This window comes from Nematostella vectensis, chromosome 14, assembly GCF_932526225.1.
Source record: "Nematostella vectensis chromosome 14, jaNemVect1.1, whole genome shotgun sequence".
In the NCBI taxonomy this organism is placed as follows: Eukaryota; Metazoa; Cnidaria; class Anthozoa; order Actiniaria; family Edwardsiidae; genus Nematostella; species Nematostella vectensis.
The window spans coordinates 8,338,325-8,365,813 of NC_064047.1; the positions used below are offsets into that span (position 1 = coordinate 8,338,325).

The 27,489-nt window shown below is 41.2% G+C and overlaps 2 protein-coding genes across 7 annotated transcripts; one reads left to right on the forward strand and one right to left on the reverse strand.

Annotated features, from left to right (window-relative positions):
* Nucleotides 1-1,222: 1,222 nt before the first annotated feature.
* On the reverse strand, nt 1,223-11,660 carry LOC5500839 (L-ascorbate oxidase-like). The gene is made up of 11 exons (XM_048721702.1): nt 11,263-11,660; nt 10,383-10,506; nt 9,623-9,751; nt 9,325-9,434; nt 7,897-8,036; nt 7,328-7,496; nt 6,217-6,556; nt 5,228-5,593; nt 3,736-3,949; nt 2,854-3,092; nt 1,223-2,236 (listed from the first exon to the last, which is right to left on the reverse strand). The coding sequence occupies exons 1-11, from the start codon at nt 11,490-11,492 to the stop codon at nt 2,078-2,080; spliced, it is 2,220 nt and encodes a 739-aa protein (XP_048577659.1). The 5' UTR covers nt 11,493-11,660; the 3' UTR covers nt 1,223-2,077.
* Nucleotides 11,661-15,661: 4,001 nt separating this feature from the next.
* LOC5500840 (zinc metalloproteinase nas-14) lies at nt 15,662-26,572 on the forward strand. 6 transcript variants are annotated; one of them, XM_032369216.2, is made up of 18 exons: nt 15,664-15,773; nt 17,211-17,293; nt 17,943-18,011; nt 19,111-19,290; nt 20,354-20,465; nt 21,425-21,609; nt 22,002-22,220; nt 22,617-22,787; nt 22,953-23,132; nt 23,263-23,397; nt 23,732-23,988; nt 24,180-24,447; nt 24,594-24,698; nt 24,931-25,035; nt 25,125-25,229; nt 25,577-25,681; nt 25,928-26,034; nt 26,484-26,572. In XM_032369216.2, the coding sequence occupies exons 2-17, from the start codon at nt 17,215-17,217 to the stop codon at nt 26,032-26,034; spliced, it is 2,382 nt and encodes a 793-aa protein (XP_032225107.2). In that variant the 5' UTR covers nt 15,664-15,773; nt 17,211-17,214; the 3' UTR covers nt 26,484-26,572. The 6 variants fall into 6 exon arrangements, with proteins under 6 accessions (XP_001622217.3, XP_032225107.2, XP_048578138.1 ...); XM_032369215.2 differs by having other exon boundaries at nt 15,665-15,773; nt 17,208-17,293; XM_032369217.2 differs by having other exon boundaries at nt 15,665-15,773; nt 17,208-17,293; nt 17,946-18,011.
* Nucleotides 26,573-27,489: the final 917 nt, after the last annotated feature.

Below are 27,489 nucleotides of genomic sequence, written 5' to 3' on the forward strand. Positions count from 1 at the left end.
GTTGGCATTCTTGGTCTAATCTCTCTAGTTGACGATGTATCATACTCTTGGCTAATATATGTAACACTTCACAAATGACTCCCGTCGTCTGATATTTGCGTCAAATGAGAGGTGTCGTACAAATCTCTCCTCTGTGACATTGAAGTTCTTATTTTCTCCCTATTGGAATTGCTTGTTTTTTTTGTTTTTTTGTTTTTTTTTTTGTTTTTGCTGTTTTAACAAGCTTTGAAAAGTGCTTTGTCATCGCGAAAGCTTTAATAAAGGCCGATTTAGACGCTACGATTTTTGCCTACAACCATCGCATGCGACATGACTTAGCTCTGATTTAGACACTCACGAATTTTTGCTCACGTCTATAGAAAATCGCGTACGACTTTTGCGCTTTTTACTCGTCGAGGACTGGGACCAACAACAAAAAACATGGCGGACCGTCGCACTGTTGCAGCTGAAGCACTTGCTGATGAAATTTTACGCCGTGAACAAATGGAAAAAGACGAAGCAGGATCCGAGAGAAGAAACGGCTGACAGAATGGGACATATTGTTCAATCTTAGTGGAGCTACGTATATCCACGCCGACGATATCTTCGTATGGGGTATGGATTTCCGCCATATTTACAAACCAAAACAGTCATCGCCTTCCGTCTCTCCCCTGAAAGAACGATTCGCCTCTATGCTTCTGTTATTTTACCAAATATGGGCACAAAGTTGTAGAGTTTTACCAAATATGGGCACAAAGTCGTAGAGTTTTGAAACATGATTCAAAAATCCAAAATATGGGCACAAAGTTGTAGAGTTTTACCAAATATGGGCACAAAGTCGTAGAGTTTTGAAACATGATTCAAAAATTTAAAATAATTAAAAAACTTTTTCGTGTCGTAAGCTCTTGTCGTAGCGGAGTTGTAGAGCTGATTTAGACCTTGCGTCTTGAGTTTTATGCTGACGCAAGCGTTTCGCATACGATGATAAAGGCAAAAATAGTATCGTCTAAATCGGCCTTAAGGGTACGGTATTACGAGCAACAGAATTATCCAACTTGTTGCTCTTTCAACCAAACAAGCTTCAGACGTGTGACTTGCGATGTGACGTCATTTTGATACGAGAACAAAAGTTGATTCATTATAGTAACACGCACAACATTCAAATAGTTTTGTTGCAAGACTTTGGATGATTTTGTTGCTCGTATTACTGTACCTTGAGCAAAAACAGGGCAAATACAACCAGTTGAGGTGGGAATATTTTTATTTAAAACAAAAAAGACATTACTAAATATATTTGTGAAACCATCCGAAAGCCCGTGCTCAAAAGATTATTTTTGTTCACTCGTGTTGGTTGCCCCAGTGACCTTGACTGAAGAATTCGCTGTTTGACTGCTATTCAATTAGTAATTCGCATTCGATCACTTAACCAACTCAGTAAAAGCAAAATATACAATAGTTACATTTGACAAAGAAACTGATAATTCAGAAAAATAATAGCGTCTTCAAACTCGAGGTCTACGTGTAAAATTATATTATAGAAATATTTTAGACTTGGCAAGTTTGTCTGTTCTCTCGTTGAAAGAGCGGATGTAACTTTTCGTTGAAAGCGTGGGGAGGGAGACTTCCTCCATAATATGGAGGTTCTGTTTTTTTTTCTGTTATGGAATTTGCTTTCTGATTCACACACACAAATTCCTAAAAATGTGCACCATTTAGGATGTTCCCTGACAGAATGCCTAACTTTTGATTGGCGAATGAATACGAAAAGTACCTTGAGTATTATGCATAGTTATCAAAGAGGCGGTTATTTAGCTTAAGGTACGGTAATATCAGCAACAATACCATCCAACTTGTCTCAACCAATCACAAGCGTCAGTGTGGCTTGAGTTGTGTTGACGTCATTTTGCTACGAGAAAACCTGGTTCTTTGTGGTAGTACGCGCAACATTCACAAGCTTTGTTGAATAAGGTAGAACGACCTTCTACTTTCTGAAACAAACTTATTCAGCTTGCACCGTTTATGTTGCGAAACAATTTTGAATTATTTTTGCTCGTATTAGTACCTTTAGATAAGTCATATTGTGAAGAAAATTATAAAGTCACAAATGTACTCCTTTTGAAGAACTAAAGATGACTGCACTGTCACTTCCCTTTCTCTGTTTGACAAGTAAACAGGTGCAGACGACAGTTACCACTAGCATCAGCACAACCAATAGAATGAGGACAACAAGGATAGCGGTCACGTGACCCACCAGGACCTGTCACACAGACACGTGATCAGTTAAAACAATCATAAAAAATAAAAATGTATATCTATCAAGATAGTTTATTTTAGGAACAAGTAAATTAGTCGACGTAGAACAAAAGTAGGTGGAGTGAAAATGAAATTTGAAAATATAGTGAGATCAAATAAAATGAGATGAAATTGACTAATATTAGTACCTAAAATGTACGCATTGTTTTAATTTCACGAGATTCGCAAGATTCTCGAAATATCACGAAATAAAAATTATATAATATATAAGATCTTGGTAGAAGACCGGCATCACTAAAGAATTTTAAAATGTTAGAAGCCATATGGCCCAAAGACCTGTGGTGGAAACTTGTGGTGTTCTGAAACGTTAAGGCCTGGGTGGATTTTTCAAAATGGCGGCCTGCGAAATCTTAGAAAACCCGAATTCCTGCAAATTTACGCAGTGGAAATTCACTCGACGTACACAGTTCTGAGGCGATTAAAAAGCGAGGAAAAAGGTATTGAAGCAGACTTCCAAATATGGCATGTAATGTCCTAATAAGGATGAATTGACTGTGCAGCTGGAAAAACATAAGTTAAAAAAAAAAAGATTTTAAAAAAGGCATCCAACCAAATGCTCACCTCACAATACTCGTCATTCCTCGTCTTGGTCACAAGATGGGCATGCGCAGTACAAACTCCATCAAGACACTTTTCATTGCTTTTTAGCATATCCTGGAAGGCACTCTGCCCGAGAGAGAACTGCTGACAAGTAGGGAATGCAGGCGGGGCGGGAGGTTGCTTGGCAAACGACTCATTCAGTATCAGCGCCATACCCTCGGTCATGTGATTTCCCACGTGACAATGAACGAACCAATAGCCTTCGACGAAACAAAAAAAATAGTAGAAAACATTATTGAAGCTGATTCCCGTGTAAGTTAGATAGATGATAGATGGATAGACGTGTTTATTTAAACCAATTGCAGTATTACAACTAAATTTTTAGTTTAAAACGCCATCAAAGATTATTATTTTTTTTACTATTATTATTATGTATAGTCACAAATTCGGAAAACCGTTTTGTTTTAAACACTTTACAAAAACTAGTTATACTAGATCTCAGTGAATAGACCTGGCATTCTGTGACTCGACATGTTGAAATTTACGGGTATAGAGTATTATTATCTCCTTTGATGTTGGAAATAAAGTTCTGACGAGAGCGTCTTTTTAACGCACTCAAGAGATCATTATGCGCAACGCTCGTTTCTGAACATGGACTGATTCTTTCAATGAGTTCGAAAGTTATACTCCTTTCAGGAATATAGCAGGCTCAGAAATATTCGGGGGAGCACAATACAGAAACAATAAGAAAGTCTTGGGAGGGGTGCAGCCACGCCCCTACTGGGAGGGGGCAGCCACGCCCCTACTGGGGGGGGCAGCCACGTCCCTACTGGGGGGGGAGGAGAGGCACGTGTCCCCAGTGCACCCCCCTGTTACAGCCCTGCGTATTCCTATAGCACGCACCTGGATTCTCTTTACTGAGTCTCACGACCGTGTAACCGAACGATGGGACAACCACCGTGTCCTTTAGAGGGGGGTTGTCGAAATTGAGATCCTTGGGCTGCCCCGCGGACCATCTCTGTCGGCTACAGAAGTCGTTGTCGCAAGTGATGTCGGGATTGATGCCGAAGATTTGACCGGTCGTCTCGTTCTGCATGGGGTAGCCGATCTTCAACACCTGTTGATCAAATAACAGCAAAGAGAGCACAGATGAACTTGATTGAAAGAGTCAAAACTTTGATTCTATCACAAAATTAATGGTTTTCTAATGTCCGGCTTATTTATTCCTATCTTATCTAGAATTTTTGAAAGAACTGATAGCAGGCCCATAGGGTTTGTTTGGAACCCCCCCCCCTCCCCCACTTGACTGGAAAATCCTCAGTAATGAAAGCAAACTGTGTGCCACTGCGAGCTAAGACGAATAAAAGAGGATAGAGGATAGAGAAAATGGTCTGTTAAATGGGTAAACGAAGCCCCTCTCAAAATCTTGGCTTCGGGCCTGGGGGTCGTTTCTCAAAACTCCCGGTTATAATCGGGCCCGTTAGGGTACCGGGAGAGTTTTCCGGGCGAGGAAGAGCGTTTCTCAAAGCTAGCGGTAGGGTCCCGGTTGTTTACGGGTTCCCGACAAGCAAATTATAATTTTCAGAGTTAATGAATAGATTGGCAAAATAATTATTGAATATCAATAAAAATCGTGGATTTGTCGATGTCTGTAGACAACTGGTACCCCAAACACTGCTGTGGCATCGGCACTTTAAAAAAAAAAAGACAAAAAACAAGTAGATAAAGTCTCGTTTTGAAGCAAAACTTCCAATACCTTCGCAAAGTTGTTTACATTTTTAAGGCGCACGGTTACAGCTAAATGTCAAATTATTCGAGAGAAAAAAACCTGATTGGCTGGTAGGGAATCCCATAAAACGATGTTAGCCGTGATTGGCCCCCTTCTTTCCGGGCAGTGGAATGGTTTTCTCAAGTGATAAAGACTCACAACAACTCGACACAACTTGAAAATGGCGATATTTAATCGGAAAAAAAGCACCAAATTTTGATATTTCAACTTGGCCAATTCAAGATGAATAGTTGATCTATAAATTCAGCTGAAAATATTAAGGAAAAACAACGTTTTGGGTATCAATTTTCGCATTCAGGGTAATCCCCGGTAAGTTAACGGGAGCTAGGCCTGTACCTGTCACGTGGCCTGTACCTGTCACGTGGCCTGTACCTGTCACGTGGCCTGTACCTGTCACGTGGCCTGTACCTGTCACGTGGCCTGTACCTGTCACGTGGCCTGTACCTGTCACGTGGCCTGTACCTGTCACGTGGCCTGTACCTGTCACGTGGCCTGAACCTGTCACGTGGCCTGTACCTGTCACGTGGCCTGTACCTGTCACGTGGCCTGTACCTGTCACGTGGCCTGTACCTGTCACGTGGCCTGTACCTGTCACGTGGCCTGTACCTGGAAGCTGTGGCCATGGACGTGGACGGGATGACTGAGTTTTGCATTGTTGTAGGAGTTCAGCACTAGATGGATTGTCTTCCCTGGTGGGAGTTCAACCACGTGGGTGCACCAACAGCCTTCGTCCGAACACGCCTTCGCGCAGTCCGTGAGTCCCCACGTGTCAGGGTCTTGGAAGAGCGGGGCCCGGGGACTAATGAACCTTCGCGCGTTGACAGAGGAGCCAATTGGGAAGCCAAAATTGAGAAAGACTTCGTGCACGTCGTCGTTGCGCTCGGGCTGATTGTCAATGACTTCGGGATCGTAGTATGTTTTGTCCAAGCGTAGGTCTGATACGGGGATACAGGTGTGGTGTGGAAACCAGACCTTAGGAAAAACAGTCCATCGCAATATCACAACTGAATTACTGGTTTAATGCGCTAATGTAACCAGATCATAGCAGGGGCGGATCTAGCTTTTCGCTAAAAGGGGGTTTTTGCTCAATGACAAAGGGGTGAGGTTCTTTTTTATACATATTGCCATATTGCTTTCTGGCAGCCAAAAGGAGGGGGGGGGGGGTTAAACCCCCTGAACCCTCCCCCTAGATCCGCTATTGCTTAGGGAGAACAGTCCATCTCAAAATCACAATATCACAATGTAGCAAGATCTTAGGGAAAACAATACATTGCATTTCAAATGAACTACTGGTTAATGTGCTAATGTAACCAGATCTTGGCTCCAAAACCTGCTCGCGCAAATAAGATCAATTCTCGCTCGGCTACTAGCGCAACTAAGCGCTTGTTAAGCAGGCTCGTCGGAGGTGTTTTGCAACCAGCATAAAACTTTCTCGTTCTCAAAGCTTTTAAAAGCCTCTCGTCTGGTACAAGATGCAAAAAATTAATTATTAATGCATATTGATCATTTATTGCATCTTGAACTAGACAAGTGGCAAACAATCTCTATTTCGCGTTAAAATGCACAGGATAACCATTATCTAGAAACCACCGTACCTTGCTGTAGATTCTCCACGGACAGTTCAGTACCACACAGGGGGACTCTTCGCTACATGCTTTTTCTTCCGTCATCGGGTCCTCCCGACTGTCTTCTGATTCATACTGGAGTACGGCCCTCGCGTCCCAAACCCAGCCATCTGGGGGAGCACCTGGTCCAACGCCCGTCCGGAAGTTCACTCCCCTCATCCAGTAGCGAGTGTGTGTGGGCTTTGTCTTCGCTTTGAACTCGAACACGTAGGACTCGCCGTTGAAGATAATCGCAGAATCTACAGTGACGGGTTTGACGCGATGGCCATCACTTTCAACCACTGTCAGCTGATGCTGGTCTATGGCAAATCTGCGTAGGGCATATTTCGGATTATCAAACAGTAATAGAGACAGATAAAAAGGTACAACATTTTTACTTGCATTTATCTCAATATTTTAAAAAAAAACATTATTTGGGGGCCTTCAGTGCGCTATGAGAGCCAAATCTTTTTTGGAGATTCAAAAGCAGCCACAGGAAAAATGTTTAGTTTCTTTTATAAAATTATTTGTGTGATGATCACGTGTTGATGTGTATGCAAGGCCATAGCAGGGGGTGGGGCACTAGGAGCATGTGTCACCCCCGTTATTACAAGGAAATAACAAGTAGGGGCGTGGCTGTGCCCCTCCCAATATTTTCTTAATGTTTCTGTATTATACCACCATTCCCCCTAATATTTCGAGGCATGCTACGGCCCTGGTATGTGTGTTGATCACGTGCTGTTGGTAGATAGGCATTTACCTGTACGGATAGACGAGTCCCGTGTTGATCACGTGCTGTTGGTAGATGTGTATTTACCTGCATGGATGGACAAGTCCCGTGTTGATCACGTGTTGCTGGTAGATGTGTATTTACCTGTACGAATAGACGAGTCCCGTGTTGATCACGTGCTGTTGGTAGATGTGTATTTACCTGTATGGATAGGCGAGTCCCGTGTTGATCACGTGCTGTTGGTAGATGTGTATTTACCTGTACGGATAGGCGAGTCCCTTGTTGATCACGTGCAGCTGGTAAATGTGTATTTACCTGTACGGATAGACGAGTCCCGTGTTGATCACGTGCAGCTGGTAAATGTGTATTTACCTGTACGGATAGACGAGTCCCGTGTTGATCACGTGCAGTTGGTATGTTGATCCCGGTTTGACCCTGAAGATGCTGAGCGGTGCAGTGTTGTTGCCATGGCGACCTTTTCCATTCACTAAACCCGACCAATAGTGCAAGGGGTTTTCAATCGTCCAGTCAAACATATAACCTGCAAACACACAACAATCGCAAATTCCTAGTCAGAGCACTTATTTTCTACCTAGCTGGTTATCCCAGCTATTGGTTAACAAAATTTGAAGATATCTTATTTTTATCAAACAAAAAGTCAAGTATTGAACATTATTCAGAATATTTGCCCTTTCTGTTTGCTACCTTTTCCATCTGTCTAACTACCCCATCTTTGAGACGTGCATTGGTAAGAATATCCGCTACATATTTTCAAATAGTCATATTGCGGTGCACATAAAGCACTGAGAGAAATCTTTAATTCGCCTCTTGGACGCAAGAAGATGTGAGGTGGGTTCTTGTGTCTGTAAGGAGTTTATAATGTAACGTTAGATTACAAGCCACACAACATCGGGTCATGGAAGGATAAATAATCCCCTTACTGCGTTTCTCATCGGCATAGAAGATATCCCCATATCCTTTCCGTGTTATTCGCAGTGGGTTTGAAATCTCTATTTCAGTGGAGTGCCATGGAAACCAGTCACTCAAAGTGATGACGTGATACGGCAGGCGGGGCAGCGATCTGGAAACGAAGTGTTCCAAGTTTGCTTTGAAAATCAGGATGTTAAATCCCACACGAATGGTTCAATCAAATTAGGGTTTCTGTTACTATCGAATCCGTTGTATCGCAACGCCGCATTTTCAAAACATCGGTTTGTTTTTGTTTTGGGGTTTTCTGTTCCGCCAGTCGAATTATTCTAAGCCAATCAGGTTCTTGCCATCTCTCGCCTATTGCAGTTGCCTGGCTTTCTGTCGCGACACTGTCTGGTTTTCGTCCATAGGATAGCCAGTGAAGTTCACAAAGCGAGACTCTGATTGGCTCAGAATAATTTTACTGACGGAACAGAAAACCAAAACAAAAATCGTGTTTTGAAAACGCGGGTCGCGATACAACGGATTCGACAGTTAGGCGTATTTCTATGTCAGAGCTTGAGCCTAATACTCTAAGGGCAACATCAAGGGTCTTGTTCGTCTGAAAAGAGCTCCTTTGTATGTTTAGGATTGCAATCGTTAGCATCTCTTGGTCACTGGCTATTGACTTTATTAAGGGTCTTGTTCGTCTGAAAAGATCTCTGGAAATGGTATGTTTAGGATTGTAATCGTTTGCATCTCTTGGTCACTGGCTATTGACTTTATTAAGGGTCTTGTTAGTCTAAAAAGAGCTCTGGAAATAGGTATGTTTAGGATTGAAATCGTAAGCATTTTCTTGGTCACTGGCTATTGACTTTATGTGACACTGCACCAATGGAAAATATCCTTTAAATATATGAGAGCTCTTTTTGCCCCAGTGTATTTTCATTGTCATCTACGGGGGCTCTATCATCCACCATGTGTGAGAAAGCATCCATTTTTATGGCTGATTTTGAAATTTTGAATTGAGTTTGCTAAATGAAATAGAAAACACTGTTTTAGATATCATTTATCAACCACTCCTTGTTGTTTTTAACCATTGAAAATACAGCGGTTTAGTCGTTATTGGAATTTGGTTAAAAGTTTCGCAGTTACTTGCTTGAATCAGCCGACGGGAATAGATTCTTTGGGTCACTCTATATTGTGCGGGAACGTAAAATGGCGGCGTGATTGGCCTTCTTTAAAGGTGTGGCTGACAGGGGAATTTATTGTTATTGGAATTTGGTTAAAAGTTTCGCAGTTACTTGCTTGAATCAGCCGACGGGAATAGATTCTTTGGGTCACTCTATATTGTGCGGGAACGTAAAATGGCGGCGTGATTGGCTGACAGGGGTCTATAATTAACAGGTGTGTATATATAAGAAGCATTATATAGTATATATAAAGCATTAATTTTCTACCTGTGAATGATTAGTGCACCGTAAAGCCCGTCAGATTTCTGGAGCTCAAAGTGCGAATGATACCAATGCGTCCCCGGGGGGTCAGCGATAAATCGATACTGGAAAGATTGCTAGAAAAAAATTGACCACAAGTCACGTGACGCGTTACCTTGACCTGGATTGGCAATCCAAACTATGTGCGCCCACAAGGAAAAAGACCGCAAGTCACGTGACGCGTTTCCTTGACCTGGATTGGCAATCCATACTACTTACCCCACAAGGAAAAGGATCACGTGTCACAAGTCACGTGACGCGTTACCTTGACCTGGATTGGACACTGGCTTATGTACGCGACTCCATCCATCCATGGGTTACTGCGCATGTGCACTCCATGCCAGTGAATAGTCACGCCTTCTTTTAACAGGTGATTGACGACTGTCACTACAACCTGAAACATACGACACAGAAATCTTCCTTTTTGACAATGATTAAGTTAGGTTCATTCGTACCAATTTGGATTATTTTTTCCATAAATGTTACCTCAAAGAATAACCTGTTAGCAAAAGTTGCTCTTCAGGGGCGGATCCAGGAGTTTTAAAAAGGGGGGTTGAAGCAAGGGTTTCAAGAAAGGGGGACCGGATTCATTGTTCTTCCAGGGATTTCCTTATATTTCTTGCTATTTTTAAACACAATATCCTAAAAGGGGGTTCCGCCCCTGCTCTCTTCGCAGGTTCCACAAAGAAGGGTTCCGAAAAGTTAGCAAATCAAACATGCGACAGTAGACGTTTATATCGTTTTCTCTAGCCTCTGCGTACTTGAAAAGCTTCTATATCAAGACTAGCAGTCTTATCTCTGGCTTATGTCTCTGATCTCTTATCAACTCTTTACCTCGCCCCTTTCATAACCTCAATAGTCGTCTGTCTGATCTCTTACCTCGGCACCTCCCATAACCCCAATAGTCGGACCTTGGAATTGATTTTACCTATGTATTACCTGTTGATCTCTTACCTCGGCCCCTTCAGTGACCTCAATGGTCGGACTTGGGAAATGACATTACCTATATCTGTCTGATCTCTTACCTCGGCCCCTTCAGTGACCTCAATAGTCGGACCTGGGAACTGGTCGTTGATAGTAATGATTGTTCTATTGATGCCGTCAACAGTGTGCACCTTGTCCAAAGGAATACTAATGTTTGGTACCGTCCTACACACAAAAAAATACAGTTTGAATAGAAAACTTTGTTCAGCGGGGCAAGCCCCAGGTATTTATTTTGTTCGCTTCAGCTGTCACTCAAAAGCAAACACTGAAGCGTAGTAAAAATGGCAAGTGCTAAAGCAAGGCTGAGGGAGAACGACATCAAATAATAGCCCAAGCTCTGTCAATGACTAATTTGAACTATAGAATCGATAAAGGAAATTCTAAATTTCACCGAACATCCCTAATAAAACGGCCCCAAATACGCTCTAAATCTTTTAAACGTGGAAATAATAGACGACTACAAGTACTACATCATATTGGAGTGAATTTATTACATTTTAAGAATACTAGCATAAAGTAACAACACCATATGTTCTCTCGGTCAATGAGCCGGTCGGTTCAAATTACTCATTGACCGAGCTTGGGCTACCTGTGTATACACAAACAAAGCCGATTCTCGAATCTTCATTTACATGCACTTGCATTAAGTATGGCTAATAATATAACGTTTGAGAGATATGGGAGATAAGTTCTTGACATGTCAATTAGAGCAATAGAAGGTTAAATTTGATAATCGCATAACAGCAGTTTCTCGAAAAGTTGCAAAATAAGATGTTGCCCCTAGATAATTTTACGTTATCGATCCTCAAAGATCTCGTCGCGCAAACTACATAAGCAATTACACATTGAGTGCTGTCAAGGTCATGCTAAACCAAAATTCCCTCACGCAAAGCGATAGCGTAGAGAGGACATCAGCCATACCTGTGAAAGCCATGTGGAGTGGCAAGTAGAGACAAGGAACCGTCGTCTTCGAGTTTCACTTGGTACGCATTATTAGCGTCCGCGGAGTACATCATGGTCTTCGTCTCCCGCACAACAAACTCGTACTCGCAAATCGACTTGGTGCAAATCTCCGTATTAGAAACATGGAACATTATAAACATTATAATCGAGCCGACCGCTTTCCTTATCATTTGCCAATTAGTGGCCATATTGAAAAGATTTCCTTGGCTCGTATTTTACTGCTCAAATGATAAAGGACTGTGAAGCCCCTTCTGTGTCATTGACAAGAAGCCTAATAATGTGGGGGTGTTATATAACAAGTTTTATGCAATAATAATAAGTTATAAAATTAATCCCCCAGGGATTATTCGTTTCAGCAGCAACATGACTCCGACACGAATGGCTGCCCCAAAAGAGACCTGTGAACTATAAAGAAACTATTCTGCTTAATTTCGCATGTACTTATATTAGCGTTTTTCGCGATTTTAAAAATTCGCAAACTTAAAGACCTGCGAAAAACAAAGACAAAGACTTTGATCTCGCGAAATTTAAAGCCGCATTATCACCAGTTTACTTCCGGTCGATTACCTAACAATATCCGATAATTTTTAACGGAAAACGCGAAAAATATGTCAAAATATTGAAAGCAGTGTGTCTATTGGAAGTTTCTTTGAGGATGTGATTGATAATTTAGAGCGGATGGCCTGTTAAATATTTCGGATTCTAATAGATCCTTTTGTCTTTCAACGGATGAGGTTTCCGTCTGACCTCCGGAAGTAAATTTACTTATTTACAGTTAACTGGTGACAATGCGGCTTTAATAGAGAAATCGTTAAAGGTTCTATTGAGGACATGTGTAACGGTACTCGATAATTGCTCGAGAGAACAAGAACACTTTTCCATTACTGTAAGACTGACTTTAAGGAGATTCATATTCAGCTGCCGCTTAGGGACAGGGTGTTGGTTTTGTTTCAAATATATTGGTCTTGTTTCAGTAGTCATTAAACGTCATTTTATTGTAAAAACGAAAAAAGGAACTTGAACCTCTAATTATTCCTGGCGTTACGAATACGTAGCTCTCTAAGATGGCGAGGCATCATCAACGTTATAAGAAAGAAATCTCGCGATCTAAAAAAACATTCAATCGGTTTTGGCATCAGTTCTTAGAAATAGGTATCAAGCAAAATACTAGACAGGTTCGGTTGTCGAATTTACCTCCCTGGACGAAGTTGTAGTGGTCTAAATAATACGGGTTAATATAGTATACATTAAACCTTAAAAATCAACATCGTTCATTTTCTCAAAAACGCTCATGTGAAAATTGTTCAAAATCGCCCCGCAATTGGAAAACAATAGTATCTTCAAGCTCCGTGGATTTATTTCATTTAAACTTGCGATCTGGAAGCAGTATTATTGGTATTAGATTAGGTAGGGTGACGTTTTATCTTGGAGAGACCACGCCCTACGTGCAACAAAATAAAGCGCAAAGTTGAGAGGTGTCAAACTTCTGGTACTGAAGGAGGTCGCCTTAGCGAAATGTGCCAAGAAAATTATCGCGAAATCTAAGATGCGCGAAAATAAAGAAGAATAAGAAACCCAAGGATTTCCTGTAGAACGCAGGATAGTCAAAACTGAGCAATTCGCTTATAAAACAAAGCAAAATCAGACTACGAAATCGTTGAATGAAAAATAATAAGTCTGGTGCTCACGCCATGTAGCTGTTCTCACAAAGTAATAACTTTATGGTAACATTAGAAAAGGGCAGGAGGACATGTTCTCCTGGGAAGGGTCATTATTTAACGCGGGGGGGGGGGGGGGGGGGGGAGGGAGGGCAGGTATGTTTAGCTATGTTTGGGGGGAGGGTTGCTATTTTGTGAGCATTTATTTCGGGGAGGGCCTCAATTTTTGATACAGGGTTTAGGGAAAGGCTTTATTTTTTCAACAGGTTTTCTGATAAATTTCCGAGCCGCCTAAAAGTCTGGAATAAATTTTTTGTGATGCGCCTTCATGTGATGCGCCTTCTGCTTGCACTTTTATGACTTTCTTTTGGCTGGCATTGAAAATTATTATCCCCTAAAGTGCGACCTGTACTATTTTCATCTATTGCAGTTTTAGTTTTATCACTCCCATCAATAAATTTACAATTTTGTATTCATGTCAAAGTCCCCCCTACTAACTTTCAGATTGGTGGTATTGGTGGTACATATTTGAATAAGATTTCAGTTGGGAAGGACCTAATGATGCTGTTTTCGATTTAGGTTTTAACAATAATAAATAAAAAAATAAATTTAAATAAAAATAAATTGGAGTAGCTAATCACCACGCAGCTGGGAAGCTGAATTACGAGAGCGCAGATTCAGACGTGGTATGCATTTCATATTGAAAATGGCAAAATTTTCATAGGGGAGCAGTTCGTTCCCAGCACTGAACATCAACATCATTGTAGTAATGTGCACAGGCGCACTTTGGGGCGGGGCGGGGGATGCCCCCTGACCCCCTATACTGAAAAAGGGGCTTAAAATCAAAGTTTCTCCTGGTTGTGTTTAAGGCCAGGTTGCCGCCTCTTTATGTGCATGCCTAAGTCAGTGTCCCCCCCCCACACACACACACACAACACAATAATTTTAGTTCTTTTCTTGATCTTTTGAAATCTGTTGCATTCGGGCGTCGTTTTAGCATTTGCTCGTTTACCCATTATCGGACGATTTTCTCTTGAGTAGTTCGTCCTAGCTCGCATTGGTTTTAAAATTTAATGGCTTTTCCTTCATTAGAGCGGGACCTCTCTTCCTGAGTTCTTCCGCGCCCCCGAAACCACCCCCACCCCCCCTGTAATCATCAAAACTGGAATAATTTGTAACAAAAAGATGCGTGGGCTAAATTTAGTTTCATAAAAATATATAAATACAAGTCCAACTCAACCCCTTCCCGTAGTATACGTACATTAGATGCCTAAATAGACAAAGTGTTTCCATAAAGCTTAAGGACATGGAAAATTTTGTTCCTCCTGAAGGGGGGGGGGGGGGGGGCAACTAAGAGAGAGACGTTCGGTCAACCTCGTTGGCCACTAAATAGAGAGACGTTCGGCCAACCTCACTGGCCACTAAACAGAGAGACGTTCGGTCAACCTCGCTGGCCACTAAACAGAGAGACGTTCGGCCAACCTCACTGGCCACTAAACAGAGACGTTCGGTCAACCTCGCTGGCCACTAAATAGAGAGACGTTCGGCCAACCTCGCTGGCCACTAAATAGAGACGTTCGGTCAACCTCGCTGGCCACTAAACAGAGAGACGTTCGGTCAACCTTGCTGGCCACTAAATAGAGAGACGTTCGGTCAACTATACTGGCCACTAAACAGAGAGACGTTCGGTCAACCTCGCTGGCCACTAAATAGAGAGACGTTCGGTCAACCTCACTAGCCACTAAACAGAGAGACGTTCGGTCAACCTCACTGGCCACTAAACAGAGAGACGTTCGGTCAACCTCGCTGGCCACTAAACAGAGAGACGTTCGGTCAACCTCGCTGGCCATTAAATAGAGAGACGTTCGGTCAACCTCGCTGGCCACTAAACAGAGAGACGTTCGGTCAACCTCGCTGGCCACTAAACAGAGAGACGTTCGGTCAACCTCGCTGGCCACTAAACAGAGAGACGTTCGAGGGTAGGGGAGGGCAGGGTAGGGGACCCAGGGCGTCGAGGAGGTCAGCGGAGGCGAGCGCGGCGGAGGGGGCCTCCACTGACCTCCGCGACGCCCTGGGTCCCCTAGGATGAGTCCCCCGCAAACCCTGCAACAACAAAGGTATCATATGCTTTGTTTTACCCTTCGAGTTGATATAAAAGATCCCGCTGACAAGGAAATAAAACATTGACAACATCCCACGAACAATCTTATTGGCCGTTGTCCGTCCAATACATGTTTTTTTTGTATTTCTTTTTCTACATACACACTAAAGTTTCGTTGTGTACAAAATTCTTTTCAAAGGTTTATCAGCATATCAAAGACAAGTTATGCAAAAGCTTTGCCACTACAAAGGGGTTATGGAATTTATTTCGCGCGTCGTATACGAATAATAATACTTGTTTTTTCTAATGAAATAATCTTAGAGAGAACGCACATTTTTAGCCTTAAAATTTGTTGTGTACAAAATCTTTTCAAAGTTTTATCATTATAACATAAAATTTACACACTGAAGTATTGCAAAACTGCAAAGTATTGCCGCTACAATAGGTTATACAACGTATTGAATTCGAGCGTCGTTTGGGATTTTTTTAAAGTATTTTTAGATACCCCAAACAACGCTCGAATTCAATAGATTATCTAACCCTTTTTTATTTTTGCAAACCTTTGCAGTTTATTTAAAAAAAATATAGATTGTCGATTCTAAGCAATGTATTGTGAAAATGCTTCGGTGCCCGTCCTTATAAATTCAAGCAACTGTGCAGTGTTACAACTTACTTGAGTTACGCGTCGCAAGCAGCGAGCACCGCTTAAGGTAAGAAAACGTAATTGAGGTATCGATATGGGATCTTTAGATAGCTTAGATCCTTTAAAATGTATTTTTCAATTCAGAGGGATTATTTGAGGGGCTATACAGCACAAAATAGATGACAAATATTATCGAAAGCTTAATGACATGAGATAGACTTATAATGAAGAAATGGGCCATCCTAAACAAATATGGGAAGAATGCCTAACAATAGCTTCTACAGCGGTTTTATAGTGCCCGTATCATCAAGCTCTCAAAACACTCGATTTCTAGTTTAAGACACTGGTAATATGATAAATGTTTTGCATATTTCCCTGCTTTTAAATGTAGACTTTTTTTCTTTAAAGAAGACTGTGCTCTATTATGTCTAGAACTTTATTGGTTCGTTGGTTGGCTTTTTAGAAACTGACTTTTAATATGTACCCTGCGCCAGATTTTTTTTGCTTCCGCTTACTGAGGAAAATGAACATTGATGGCGCGCTTATTAGAATAATTCAAAGAGTTGGGACAAGTCTGCATTATTTTCTACATTATCTAATCTAGTCTTAGGTATTTTAAAATGTTTGATATTTAAAGAATGCGATTTTTTCATATAGAACGCGTAGGACGATTTGACATGGACATGCAAATCAAAGTCAAATCCAGTTATGGAGCTTAAGTGGCTAATGATCATCTTTGTTAATTATCTGTTAAGGACGTACAAACTACACATTAATTTTGTACAAATAGAATATCAACAATAGTAAAAGACAGTAAAACAGACAGGCCTGTAGCAAGAATCAAACTTGTACTGAGGCAAAGCTAGAAACTGCATGATAAATCCAAAAGGTGTTTTCTCATACTTTGCAATTGTGAAACATTAAACATTAAAATTTTACCGAGGCGAGTTCCATACTTGCCTCATGCTGGCTACGGCCCTGACAGGGTTAAAGCTAGCTGGACACACGCGGTGAAACGCCTTCAGCGGAATTACAGGACTTCCAGAGTTCATAAGACTATAGTCCCATGAAACGATGGTCAAGTTTATATTTAGAATTGTATTTGAAATTGTTTTAAACGAAATACTGAACAGTTGCTTTCTCTAACACTTGTTCTCACGAAAACAAAAACAAGAGAGGGCTTTCAATGAAATCCCAGAGTTAATGAGACTATATAGTCCCATGAAGTGATGGTCTAAGCTTATATTTGAAATTGTATTTAAATGTATTGAGAGCAATAGAGAACAACGATAATAATAATGAGGGCTAACTACCCAGGTATACAAATAAAGAAATAATTATTTTAATCTTTATTGATTTATAAGGCGTCTCCTGTGGTGAAAATATACACTGGAATACGCTGTCGTTGATTCCTTAAAGGCTAACATTACCCGCTTTTAATTAACTATATAAATTTATAGAATAGAATTTAACATTCATTTTCATTTGGAATACTCTGAAGCAGCAACATGAAAGCTCTACTCATCTCGGCCTGTGTCGCTATGCTGGTTTGTGCCAAAGGGAGAACTATGGATCTCTTCGAGGAAGGTACTTTTAAAACTCTTAAAGTATTCAGAAAAACGTCCTTTGTGGATGCACAAAAAAGCTTAAAGTTCTGCCATTAGATTTGACCGAAAAAACATTTTCTGGGAAGTTAAATTTCTTATAGGGATTTAAACTAGTTATCTTTTATGATTGAATGAAGGATTCAAGTCTTTAAAGAATGTCGATCAACCATTACTATGATATTGCCGTTTATCATTTAAAATACAGCGATTGCAAGCAAACTTCAAAATAATAATCTAAGAATAAAGCCTGATAGGTTATAGACTATATTAGATTGAAAAAATCTTGGTTTACTTGCTTGAATTTGCCGATGGAAATGGATGCTTTGTGTAAATCGCCATTGAGCGGGAGCATCAAAAAAGGGCCCTCGAATGGTCCCCCGAAATTTCGATGTGCTCAGTTTTCGGCCAATGCTCGCATGCTCGCGCAATTTTTCTCCGCGGTGCTCGCATTGTATTTTTCGATGTGCTAGCTGCTCGATTTATTCAATAACTAAAAATCCTCGGTCTCGCATTAAAAACGGGGTGCTTGCAAGCTCGCAAGTGCTCGCCAAAGACTATTCGGGGGCCATTAAAAATGGTGGCGTGATTGGCCTTCTTTTTAATGTGTGGGGTGTTTTTCGTTAACAAAGCAGATTCAGAAAGTCTCCTTGAAGATGACGGTAAAAGTGCTACGGACAAGATTGTGGAGATAAACCAAGGTAAACCTCTCTGCGGGACAGAGCAAAAATATGGTAGGTTTTCCCAAAATAAGGTCTGGTTAGGTTTGGTAAGCTTGAATTTTTGCATAGAGGTTTCTTATGTTATGTAAACCAACATATCAAAAAGTATTTGTTTTTCTAATGGATTCGTCTTCGAGATATGAGGCTTGAAGTGCAATTTTCAAATGTTTAAAGTATGAATTCTCCTAATTTTTGAGAGAAGTCGGGCTCTGATTAGAAATTAAGCCAACTTTCCTCGCTAATATCTAAATTTCAAATCTTCAAAATTTCTTTGAAATTTGGAATTAAGCTTTTGGTCAGAGGAACTCCTTGTATGCGAAATCTTGAGCTTATATATTGAGAATTGGAAAATTTCATGCCATTTTTTTCCTCTGTCTCTCTGCGGTAATTGGTACAAAAGTTGAGGTGAATAAAAAAGATATTAATAATTCTATACCGAGAAGGGGGAAGCTCAAGAAAAGAAAAAGGCCCAATTATATAGCGGTTCCCTTACTCTACTCAGAGCCGTAGCAGGCCACGTGAGATTAGGCGGACCCCTGCTACTACGCCCCTATGGTTTTGACCTTCTCAAAAGTAATGTTCATGAAGGATAATGTACGGGAGACAACCTTTCCAAATCGTGAAATTTAATTTTCCTGTTCTCGCTCTGTGGCCCCCAGTCCATTTTGAACCATTGTTATTAATGGCAGAGGCAAAATAAATCTCTATAAAGAAGAATATGCATTGCTAAAATGATCGGCAAATACGAAGCATATTTTCTCAATCAATCATTTCACAAACGTTTAAACGCTTAAGATCTACACCGAAGAAGCTTAAGCAAAAAATACATAATAAAGTCAAGGCCCATTCATATCTCTAAGAGTAACTGGTCGTCTGCAACCAGCTTGATCTATATCCATCCATCCAGTTATAGATAACGATAGATAAACATTTCTAGATGTTTTTGTCTCCTTTGCAGCCGTCCACGTCAGTCGCAAAAGCGCCATTTTTTAGCGCTTTCATTTAGAAATCCGACGCCCCCTGTGTACCCCCTCGCCCTGGATCCGCCATTATCTAACTATTGATATTTCCTTTCAAGCTAAAGACAAGGATCTGTTCGAGGGCGATATCGTGGTCACGGACCATGATGACGTGGACCAGAGAGAGCAAGGAGATGTGGATGGACCGCTGGCCAAGAAATACACGCGCAATGCACGCCGGTCGCGTTTAACCATATGGAAGACCAAGGTTATTCCATTCGAAGTCGTACCAGAGCTAGGTACTTTGATAACCTGATAACCTTCACATGCTTTACATGCGCTTAAAGTCCGTAGATCCGACTTGTGTGCCAATGTTATTTTTGTTTTAAATATTTTAAAACTCTCATTTTTAAAATACAACCTTCCCTGCAAAACAAGGACCCGCGGTATAAAAGCGCAGACCTTCTCCAAGTCGTCATTCCCACTAGACCACGTCAAGTGCAGAGCTCCGTAAAAATCGAAAAAGCAGAGCCGCAGATCGACTTTGGTCATTTCTAAATAAAAAATATATATATTTTGTACACACAAGGAAATAATGGACTCTGATTCAAGCGGATTCATATTTGATTATCACATCTCGTTTGCATTAGGACTACGCGTAACCTACGTAACCATACGTCTGGCAGGTCGGATCAATGGACTTTGAAAGCGAACAGGATTTCAAAGATTTCTAATTGTCAATATAATGTTCTGCTCAAATTTATTATCGGTTATTATCATTGATTAATTACAGTACTTTCATTACTTACAGTGTATCTTCGGTAATTTCAAACTGCTAAACCACTTTTTGGCTTCCTTCATTCAAAGTAACGGAAATACATTGCTGCTTTTTGATTGGTCAGCGCTGCGGAGATTGGCGTGATTAGTAGCCATTTCAGTGTTGGCTAATGGAAACGCTTCAAAGATTTAAAAAAAAATGGCGAAAGCAAGAAGACAATATAGATATTGGGATTCGTTGGCGAGAGTTCGCAGAATAATTAAAACCGCAGCAATCGCTGATAAGCTTTTCTACCTTTTTTTTTATCGATTAGACACAGAAAAATCTGAGCATGAAGTTACCATTAGTGGTTTCGAATAGGCAATTCCAGATATAAGTGCGCGCGCTCGTTTTCATTCAATGCCGAGGCCAACTACCACAACTACCACTTGTATAGTTTGGTCGACAAATCTACCACATTAACCAACATGCCGTGCGCGCGTGCTATATAGATGTAATAGCCTATTGGTTAGCTGAGCTTTTAACGGCTTTTATAAACGTTGCACGTCTAAACGATGAAAACTCTGATCTGTTGTTATTTTAAGCCGGTGTATCGAACATCGGCGCGGCAATCGAGGAGTTCAATAAACACACGTGCATTCGCTGGGTACCGCGTACAACAGAAGCAAACTGGGTCAAGATTGTCAAAGAAACAGGGTAAGAGACATTGTTTTATTTCTCAGCCGTATAGTGAGATTCTTAGTTCCACCTTTGTGTACCAAGGACTATATGCATAGCATTGTGTCCGTCGTGTACAGCTATACTGGTTCGGAAGGTACAACAGAGCTACTCCAAGTCAAGTACCCCCTTGAGCAGGCCCGTACCCAGGAGGGGTGCAGGGGGTGCGTTCGCAGCCCCCCTCCCACAACGGCGGAAAGTCCGGTTCACAATTGACGTACATTGTAGACAAAACAAAAAAAGGCATTCTAGATCACTTTGATATGTCAAAAATCTTAAAGTTATTAAAGTTATAGTTAAATCTTAAACCCTTTTTGTTCTTTCGGTGGTGGTCAGATTTATATCAGAAAACTCCCCCCCTGCCCCTGAAAAAATAGGTCCCCTTTTCGGAATTCGCACCTCCCCAAGAAAAATTCTGGGTACGGGCCTGTTTAGTGTATTGTTGCTAAGTAATGTTACTGGGGGTGTTCACTGCCAGAGTGTTTATTGCATCCCTAGTGCTTTTTAACGTCCCTTCCATTAAGATTAGTGTAGTGCAGCTTTGAAGAGACGGGACCTCTGGTTTAGTTTCCTTATCCAGGAAGACTGGAAATACGGGAGAATAACTTCAACTCATTTGTGACACAAATTCAAATCAAGGCAGTTTGAGCCAGGATTCGAACCTAGGCCACAGTGGAGAGAAGCCGAAGCGCTAACACACTAGGCCACCCGTGTTATAGTTTACCAAGGACTGTAATTATTGGAGGGGGGCACAATACATAAACATTAAGAAAACAATAGGGGGCACAGCCACGCCCCTACTGGTCATTTTCTTATACTTTTTGAAAATATTGGGGGGGGGGCGTGCCCCCCGTTGCCCCACCCCCTGCTACGGCCTTGTGGAATGTATGTTCGAGAACAGGTACATTCATGACTTTGTTGTTATCTCTTATCTGTAGCTGCTGGTCGTTAGTTGGAAAAAGTTATTGGTCCGCAGGATTCCAGCAGTTATCGCTAGGAGACGGGTGTCACAACAAAGGGACCATTATGCACGAAATGATGCACGCCTCCGGTTTTTGGCACGAGCAGTCCAGACCCGACAGGAACAACTACGTGGAGGTTATGTGGGAAAATATAGCGGAAGGTGAGTGTGGAAAGGATGACATTTAACAAGTGGACAATTGAACCTATTTAAAGAGATGTGTTATTATAAACATTATCTTGCAAAAGAAACAGACAACAGGGTGGTTTGAAAGTGGAAATTTTAGTATGAATAGAATGACCAATGATGAAATGCACCTAGCTTTAATCATTATGAAATTCAATCCATCCTGTACCACGAACGGCTTCATTCTATAAGGAAACGATAAAACAATATATGGATAACAAAGTTTTTTTTCTCATTTCTCATATTCTAAGATATTTCAATGTTCCAATTGAAACAAAAACACAGCACAATGCATGTAGGGTCCAGAGTATTGGAATCGATGCGTTTTGTTCCGTTGCCCTAAAAGTTTGTTTAAAACGTTTGTTTAGGGAAATCCCACAACTTCAACAAGTACGACCGAGGGCAAATAGACGACTTGAACGCTAACTACGACTTCTCCAGCCTGATGCATTATGGGTCGTTCAGCTTCAGCAAAAATGGGAAGCGAACCATCCAGGCGGTCGGCGATCCCACGAAGGGTCTCGGTCAGAGGGATGGGTTCAGCGTCAACGATATTTTCGAGTTGAACGCTTTGTACGACTGCAAAGGTACGTTAAACGTTAGCTGTGAAGTTATTGATTGCTTGCTCTGGAGCCAGTTTTTTTTTTCTTTGTTCTTTTGTTTACATTTCCCCTTTTAACCCTTGGTGTGTAATGGAGTAACTGGGGATTCGTTTGTTTATAGTTGCCCTGTTTAAGAATGTGGATCAATTACTCCACCGGCATTTTTTACAATCAAATAAAATAACAGCTGTAAATTAGCATAAAACTTCAAAATAACAACCCAAGATTAAAGCCTAATTTTATATCAACGGAATTTGATTAGAAGTTTTTCATCCACTTGCTTGAATAAGCCTATGGAAATGGATTCTCTGGGTGACTTGGCATTGAGCAGAAGCGTACAATGACGACGTGATGGGTCTTAACCCTCAATATGTTCTTCAGGCCCTTCCGGCGGATGGAGTAACTGGGGAACATTTAGCCCATGCAGTCCCGCCTGCAAAAAGAATAGACAACGCTTCTGCACCGCCGAAGACAGGGAGACCAAGTGTCCGGGGGCAAATGTATATGGGATAGGGACTGAGGAAATTCAATGCGATAACAAAGAATGCTACGGTAATGTATATGCTAATCATTAAACACTTAGGTCATCGAATAACCTTTCACTCAATCTTATATGGCATGCACCGTGTTTAAAAAAAATATATTGCGTATATGGAAGCAGACCTCCAGACCCTCAGTCATCGGTATTTACATCATGACAATAATTTATGTTTTCAGCACCGGTTGACGGACACTGGGGTCGCTGGTCATCATGGGGCGCTTGCAGTAAGACATGTGGATACGGACAACACACGAGAACGAGGCTATGCGACGATCCGAAACCGCAAAATGGCGGGAAAGCGTGTCCCGGAAACTCCAAACAGTCACAATCGTGCAAACAACACACATGTGGACTTGGTAAATACCGCTATCTTTCAAGTTATTAACAGTTTTTGCCTTGCATTAAAATAATGTAAACAATAACAAGAATGCATTGAAGAAATCTCGAAATTAGGGACAACAAACAAACGTAAAAATATCTATTCAGGTCCAGATGACTGTGAGTTTGAGCTTGGAATGTGCAACTGGACCCAGACTGTTAACGGTTATCAATGGATACGAAAATCGTTCTCTACTCCTAGCTCCAACACGGGACCATCAGGCGATCACTCTACTGGCCAAGGTAGGACCATCAGGCGATCACTCTACTGGCCAAGGTAGGACCATCAGGCGATCACTCTACTGGCCAAGGAAGGACCATCAGGCGATCACTCTACTGGCCAAGGTAGGACCATCAGGCGATCACTCTACTGGCCAAGGTAGGACCATCAGGCGATCATTGAACTAGCCAAGGCATTGCAAGAAAAGCGGACATAGTCAAGCGTACATAAACGAAACTCCGTAGCTGGCAACAAAAGCTATATTGTTTAAATTTTTAATTATCTTAGTATCAAATTCTTTTTATATCCAATTTTACCGTGCCGTTCGGTAACAGCTATGTTTACCAACCTCGCCAGGTTATTATCTATATGCTGAAGCTTCAAATGTGGCACAAGGACAGAAGGCTGACCTTGTTAGCAAGGCGTTCCTCGCTACTTCTGGTCGATGCGTCAGATTCTTTTACAACATGAACGGTGCAGCAATTGGAACACTCAATGTTTTTGTGAAGGACTCGGTAAATGGGACAGAGACTCTGATCTTTACCAAGAGCGGAAATAAGGGCAATTCATGGATTCCTGGAAATGGCACAATTACCAGCAGTAACAAATACAAGGTGTGGGTTAAGCGCTATGATATTTTTTAGATTTTTTTCAGATTCTACTACAATTACACGTACCAAATACGTGTAAAGTGTCTAATGAGTATCACGAGATAAAGAGAACGTCGTTATTTCCCATGACATAGAAAGATAGTCACTGAGTTATCGAATCTGTTGTGCTCACAATAACCATCTCTATGCCACAGATCGTGTTTCAGGCAATACGAGGGGTGAATTACAGAGGAGATATTGCCATTGATGACGTCACATTCAAAGAACATGCTTGTGACATCGCAGTGACACAAGCTCCGCCCACATCCCAACAGCCGATCACAGAGCAGCCGACGACCAAGCAACCCACTACCGAGCTGCCGACGACCAAGCAACCCACTACCGAGCTGCCGACGACCAAGCAACCCACTACCGAGCTGCCGACGACCCAGGAGCCAACCACGGAACGGCCAACACCCTCAGGTATGACTGCTATGGCAACGAAACGCCCAAAGCAATGCTTCGAAAGACATACCTGACATACCCTTATGCTTTTGGACTTTCTTAGATAGAGCTGTCCCTATGTAAATAAGGTTATTTTGTAACTAGAACTTTTCTTGGTATTTTAGGCTGCTCTGATACGCGTAAAAAATGTGGGGCATGGGCTCGTGCAGGGTATTGCCACAGATTTCAGTACGTAAAGGACAATTGCAAGAAAAGCTGCCAAGTCTGCGGTGAGTCTTTTGATATAACACTTGCATATTACTGATTGGGATTTTATCATGGATTTCATAAGTAGCGCAAGGAAAATAAGAATGTAATTTCTTTCCCAGTTGAGAGAAATTAAGAGAACGCAAACACTAGCCCTCACCAAGTGTCCAAGCGCCGAGAGCAATGCTTAGAAAGATGGACAGAGGTGACCTTTATAGAAAAGAAATTGTTTTGTAACTAGAACTTTGTGTTAAGGCTGCTCTGATACGCGTGAAGAATGTTGGGCGTGGGCCAGGGCAGGGTACTGCGACAGATCAAAGTACGTGAAGGACAATTGTGAGAAGAGCTGTCAAGTTTGCGGTGGGTCTTCTTATATTACTCAGTTTCATTACTGATTAAGATATCATAAATAATAGCACAACGGAAATAACTTGTCTTTGTATATTTAGGCTGCTCTGATACGCGTAAAGAATGTGGGGCATGGGCTCGTGCAGGGTATTGCCACAGATTACAGTACGTAAAGGACAATTGCAAGAACAGCTGCCAAGTCTGCGGTGAGTCTTTTGACTTGCATATTACTGATTGGGATTTCATAAATAGTAGCGCAACGAAAATAAATCTTTCCCAGTTAAGAGAAGGGCAGACACTAACCCTCATCTCTGCCACAAACGTCCAGGTTACCATTCTTTCCGTTTTGTTGCGCTCGCCCCCAGGAACCGCGCGGCCCAAAATACTAGCTTGTGCCCATTCACCGAACGGAGTTGGTGTTCCGCGATGATAACACCCAGTACCGCCTGCAAGCAGGCTACGCCGAGAAAGATGGATAGAGCTGTCCTTTATAGAAAGGAGATTTGGAGTTTTTGAGGAGTAGTTTTGTGACAAGAACTTGTCTTTTTTTTAGATTGCTCTGATACGCGTAAAGAATGTGGGGCGTGGGCCAGAGCAGGGTACTGCCACAAATCACAATACGTGAAGGACAAGTGTAAAAAAAGCTGTCAAGTCTGCGGTGGGTCTTTTGTTAATTACACTTGCATATTACTGATTCGAATATCATAAATCTAGCGCAGCCCCAACAAGAATGAATTTCCATGTTCAAATGTTTAGCCGTTTTATTTAAATTTTCGAATCTATCTGCTTTGGTTTTCCTTTCAATTGTTGGTCTGCGTACCAAACGACTTTTAAGGTTTTCTCTAAGACACTCTGCAAAGGTTTTGGATAACATCAAAATAACTTCACTTTGATTGTATTGCAGGTTTGGCAGCTTGCAACGACAAGAAATCTTGGTGTCCTCGCTACGGACAGTACTGTCGTTATGAGAACATTAGAAGATTCTGTTCTAAGACATGCAAAGTTTGCTAGGTTGGTAATAAACTTGCCTTGGATACTACTAGAAATCACGTTTCGCTGATTAACCATCTACACTTTCTTGTGATTTTGTCATGTCAAAGAGACCTCGTATCTTCGGTAATAGGACGTATAAATGCCAATCACGCTGCCATTTTATCACTCAAAGCATCCATTTCCATCGGCTAATTCAAGAAATTAACCAAGACATTTTGAATCAAATATCGTCAATAACATATCAGACTTCATCCTTAGATTGTTATTTTGAAGCTTCCTTGCAAATAAACCGCTGTAATTTCAATGATAAACAATAACAAAGGAATGGTTGATAGACATTCTTTAAATGTTTTTGGGTAGCAAAGCGCCTAGGTTATTTCCTTTACCTTGCAAGACTTGGATCTTCATGTCTGATATTTCCCAATCCACAATACACGTAGGGACTTATACAAATCTTTTTTTTGCAGGGCTGTGCTCTTGAAGTGCAAATTCATTTGAACAGAGATGAGGACTTTGTAAGGCTTTAAAAGATGTCAATAAAATCATATTAAAACAAGCTATGTTGATTGTCTACGTCATTCATTAACTTTTACATCCTCCTAAAACCAGCCAGCCATCTCAGAGCAGTAACGAGTAATAATTTTTCTGCAAGTGATCCCGATCTAAGGGCTAAAATCTTGTGATCCCGTACGATTTTGAGAAAATGAGCCCTGATCCAAAAAAAAGATGTTATGATCCAAATATTCTGAAAAAAAAAACCCGACCCCACAAAAATAAAGCTGATCACTGATCCCAAATAACTTTTTATTACCTTAAGCCATTTTTGTAGCTACTGCACTTAGTGTGCGGTAGCTACTATGTCGTCGTGTCGAAAAGGAAAACGTAAGTAAGAATACGCCTGCGAGATTAGCTGGGAAAATTAGTCGTCGGATATATTTCGGGCTATGATTGTTTCCAAGCGGTAACTTAGAATCACTTATAAAGGAGCAAACATATAAATAATCTAAAGTTTTTGAGTTCTTTCATACAATCCCTACTTATTCGCTACATACAAATTGTGTAAGATAGCTTGGATAAATAAACTCGAACACGGCTGTGTTCGACTCATGTTCCGATTTAGTCTCGACCGGTTTACGTCAAGTTATCGACTAGCGAGTCGTTAGCATGCGTGCTAGTTCTCACGTAGTCCTTTCACCTTTTTGTAGCTAAAGAAGAAAACATCTTAATAATAAAAATCTTTTGGGTTTTGTTAAACAATTTTTACATATTCGCTTCTACGGCTTGGTTTGATAAACTCGAATGCGGCTGCATTCCATTCACATTCTGAGTTATGATCGGTTAAAAACTTAAAGTCAGGTTATTTATTTATAAAGAGTTTGCAATACGTGCCGGAACACACGATCTCATGTAAACACGCTCTCATTTGGTATTGAAGCTCAAGTTTTTTCACCCGTATCCGATTCGACATTAAGT